This window comes from Chelonoidis abingdonii, chromosome 6 (assembly GCF_003597395.2).
Source record: "Chelonoidis abingdonii isolate Lonesome George chromosome 6, CheloAbing_2.0, whole genome shotgun sequence".
In the NCBI taxonomy this organism is placed as follows: Eukaryota; Metazoa; Chordata; order Testudines; family Testudinidae; genus Chelonoidis; species Chelonoidis abingdonii.
The window spans coordinates 83728-87999 of record NC_133774.1 but is presented as its reverse complement, the minus strand read 5'-3'; the positions used below and the strand labels follow the sequence as shown (position 1 = coordinate 87999).

Genomic DNA, 4272 nt, shown 5'->3' with positions numbered 1-4272 from the left:
GTCGTTAAGTAGAGAACGATATCATTGTTCCCTGATCTGCTGGCAATTGCCTGCCTACTCTTACAATCAATAATGCGTAAGCCTTTTAGCAACAAGCACCTGGCCGACTCATATTCTACATTCTCGCCCACGTACCCCTAAGTCCTTTTCTGCAAATAACGCGCCTACATATCGGTCCCTGTCTATTAGCAGTGCATGGACATGGGATTCTTCTGTCCTAAGTGCAGGATTCTGCACTTGTCCTTGTTGAACCTCATCAGATTTCTTTTGGCCCAATCCTCTAATTTGTCTAGGTCCCTCTATATCCTATCCCTACCCTCCAGCGTATCCTTTGGTCTTCATTCCGTCTTCTTTAAACACCAGTTTAATAAGGGCACTGGCCACAGACTGGAGGGTGCAAAGTTGATAGTTCCATCTTGTCTGCTTTCCCTTTCAGTGATGCTGGTCTGACAAGACCATACTGTCCCACGATATGCAGACTTACAAATATTTTGAATTGTTTTCTCTTACCTGATGACGATACACTGGTTCTGAGGTCCTGTTGTCAGATGACCCAGCATGGCCTGGTATGCTCTGTCAGCAATAGCAAAGATGTGGGGGGGTAGGGTGCCCTTCTCATGGTTCTGATATTTCTCTGATACCTGGGAACAGGAGGAGAATTCAATTAAAGTGAAATACCAGAACAGTTAGGGAACAGAGGGTAAATTCTCCCCTCCTCATTTCGGCTAGCCACTGAGACAAGGGAGGGAGAAACCATCAGAGTTGTTGGTTTATTTTTTAATATGTAGTTTAGATTACATTTTCCAGGGTTTGATAGAGCAGATCAAACAATACACCATAAGTCAGATGAAGATTTCCAGAAACATAATGTGCCTCGGAACCCATGCCACTGCCCTGCTTAGAACCTCTGGCTTATTGCAAAGGTCATCTCTGTTCTTGAGCATTTGTGGGTAGGATGGCAAGGATAGGGTGTAAACAGGAGGAATGATGTGAGGGTTACTGCAAGCAGGATTGTTTTTTTACTACTGGATGGTCAGTTCAATGAGTACATTGTAGATTTAAAACTGTCTAAAATATTTTGTTTCAAACAGGATGAAGTGCCTAGAGCCATGGGTGACATAGAGAAATCAAAACACAGCTGACAAAATCCATATGAGACTTACTACATTTTGAAAAAATAAGAACTCAAAAGTACATGGAAAAGCCTTCTACAAAAGCCCAACTAGCCACATTCCTTACAGGTAATAAATATAACTTCACAGGGAAGTAATGTGATTCAAACATTAAGAGCAAAGGGTGCACTTGTGCACAACTCTGTTCCCTTGTCTGGCCCGCCCCCCAGAAGGCCACCTGCATCTCCCCACCACATCCCAGGATGAGACACCACACACTCATGTTACTCACACCATACACTGGAATGAGGGGACACTTACTGGTTTCTCGTAGAGCGGAAGACTCTGGAACGGGTTCATCGCAATCAGAATGTCCCCAATATATGTCTGATGTAAAAGGAAAATTCCCACCAACCAGGTAAGCAAACATTGCACAGTGCCCCATGGACCCCTTGCACTACACTACTGAGGAGTAGCGAGGAAACCATGTCCCATGGGGTCTCCTCCCCAACTTCCCCAGTGTCTCACCCAACACATCTCCAGTGTTCCCCTGGGTCTCCCTCCACCACCAGATACAGTACTTAATTTGTAACGATAGAGGCACCCCAGGGCTCAAGCATTTTTTTTTATTTGCATAACTGAGGCTGCAATCATAGGGGTGCTGGGGCCCAGCCCTAGCAGCACAAATTAAGCACTGCCCACAGCTCCTGGTTTCTCAACCCAGCCCCCCCCTCAGTGTCCCGTGGGGTCACCTACTCCCCCATCCCTGGTCTCCCGGTTCAGCCCTGCCACCCACCCACACACACAGCGTCACACGATATCCCGCGGGGTCTCCTGCCCCCCGCTGTCCCTCACCCGTCCCTTACGCACTTCCAGCGCCCGCCCTCCACCTCCACCTGGTGTCCCGCGGGGATCGCTTCTCCCACGCTCCAGTCATTTCCCAGAGAGGGGAGACCAGAGGGCAGACCCTCTCGGCCTCGGCTTCCCCCTAGCACGGCCCCGGCTCCGGCTCCCCGCTCACATAGACCCGCTGCTGCAGGAAGCGGCCGCTCAGATTCTGCAGCAGCCTCGCCTCGTCCAGCTCCTCCAGGGCAGCCAGGTCTTCCGTCCCGCCGCAGACCAGCGGCCCCGGCTCCCCGGGAGGCACCATCCCGGCGAGGCTTGGCTCCGAGCTCGAGCCGGCACAGAGAACCGGCAACCGCAAGCGAGCTTCCGCCCAGGAGCCTTCGAGACTCGCCCCCGCTCAGCTTGTCCGTCGGCTCCTCCCTTTCTGGCTCCCAGCCCCACCCTGGGTCGGACAGTCCCACCTCAGCCCACTCCCCTTGCGCGCTCCCTTCCTCCTTCCCTACAGCCAAGCTCTGCTTGACAACATGGTTTTCTCACTAAAAAAAAGTCTTTAGGTGCCTACAGACTCCAGTTTGTATTTTCCATTCCATGCATCCAATGAAGTGGGTTTTAGCTCAGGAAAGCTTATGCCCAAATAAATCTGTTAGTCTCTAAGGTGTCACAAGGATTCCTCATTTTTGCCTGAGGTGTGACTCCCAACCACCAGACCACAGGCAGGGCCAGTGCAACCATTTAGGCAACCTAGGATTTGGGGGTGTCATTTTCTTCGGCAGCAACTGCGGCGGCCGGATCTTCGGCCGTCCTGGTCGCCGCTGGCATTCAGGTGGAGGGAGCTGGGTGAGGGGAGCATGGGGAGGACTGCCTGCAGCAAGTAAGGGGGGGGGGGCGCTACGCAGGGGAACTCCCTGCCCCAGCTCATCCCTGCCCTGCCTCCTCCCAGAGCACGCCTTGGCCGCTTCACTTCTCCTGCCTCCCAGGCTTGCAGCACCTAAACTGATTGGCGCCACAAGCCTGGGAGGCGGGAGAAATGAAGCAGTGATGGCATGCTCGGGGTGCTCGTGCGCGGAGCAGGGGTGAGCTGGGGCGGGGGGGTGCCTCAGGGCGGAGGTGGGGAGCTGCGTGGAGGGGGGCGCGCCTCAGGGAGGGGGCGCGCAAGGTGGAAGTTTCGCCTAGGGCGCGAAACATCCTTGCACCAGCCCTGACTTCAATGGAACTGAAGTTAAGCAGAATCCTAAGTGTTTGCAAGTCTAGACCCTACGTTTCACTGAACACATTTTGCTTCTGACAAGATTCTATCACTTAAATAAAAACCACTTACCAGAGGTAACTTTGGTCTGCCATCTTTCATGAGCTTTTCCGCATGCTCATAATCATCAGGTTTATCAGAGACAAGTTTGGAATTATCATTTGCAGGATATGGCTGAAGAAAAGACATAAGTTACTACATAATGACTAGATGTTTAAAAAAAAACAAATAAGTGAACAAAAAAAGGTGTCTCCTACATAAGAGTATGCCTACACCTCAACAGAAAATAGGCTTGTGCCACCTGACTTTAGCTAACAGGGCTCAAGTTAAGGGAATGTTTAATTGCAATGTAGACATTCAGGCTCAGGCTGGAGCCCAGGCTCCAGCCCAAATATCTACACCACAATGAAACAGCCCCTTAGCCTGAATCCCACAAGCCAAAGTCATCTGGAACAGGTTATAGGTTTTTAATTACACTGTAGACATACCCTGAAAGATGCCTTAAAGGGAGCTCAATACCTATGAAAAAAGTCAATTTGCAGTTATTTCAATGCCTACCATTAGATATCCAAGTCTGAAAATTTGCCTTCTGGAAAAAAAAAAATTAAACCAATTTTTATGCTCAAGCAGATGTATACGAAATCCTATTTAATTACGTCAAACAGTGAACTAGAACTGACTACTACTTACTGCAGAGAAATGATAGATATGTATCTCTATCTATAGAGCTTATCGATCACATTCACTATTGTAAGACTGTCCCATCACTGTTCTGTAATAGGGTAAAACTGATAAGATTGAAATGGCTGCCGAACTGTTTGCTCCAAGTACTGGAAATGAAGTCCTATGCAATTCTGAAGTTATAAAAATAGATGAATGCTCAAAACATCAAAAATGAGACATGACATAGCTATCATTTTTAAACAAAGTTACCAATTAGAGTTTTAAAATAGATTTAGTACTTGTGAAAGATTCTAGATACCAGAAAGTGATTTTTTACTTATTCACAGTTCAGCTGTAGGACAGGTACCAGTACAAGTTCCTGCACACTGCCAGGGAAACTCACCA

The 4272-nt window shown here is 48.9% G+C and overlaps 1 protein-coding gene across 3 annotated transcripts in view; it reads right to left on the bottom strand.

The window, feature by feature from the left end:
• LOC116823316 (myosin-IIIb-like) overlaps positions 1-2359 on the bottom strand; it is a 130561-nt gene extending 128202 nt beyond the window's left edge. For 2 of the 3 annotated variants that reach the window (XM_032777781.2, XM_032777784.1), the window contains exons 1-3: positions 2134-2359; positions 1434-1499; positions 511-641 (exon numbers count right to left, since the gene is read on the bottom strand). In XM_032777781.2, coding sequence (XP_032633672.1) covers positions 511-641; positions 1434-1499; positions 2134-2262 — 326 coding nt within the window. In that variant the 5' untranslated portion in view covers positions 2263-2359. Of the gene's footprint in view, positions 1-510; positions 642-1433; positions 1500-2133 lie in introns of those variants that run through there. The other variant, XM_032777783.2, reaches the window with a different exon arrangement.
• Positions 2360-4272: the final 1913 nt, after the last annotated feature.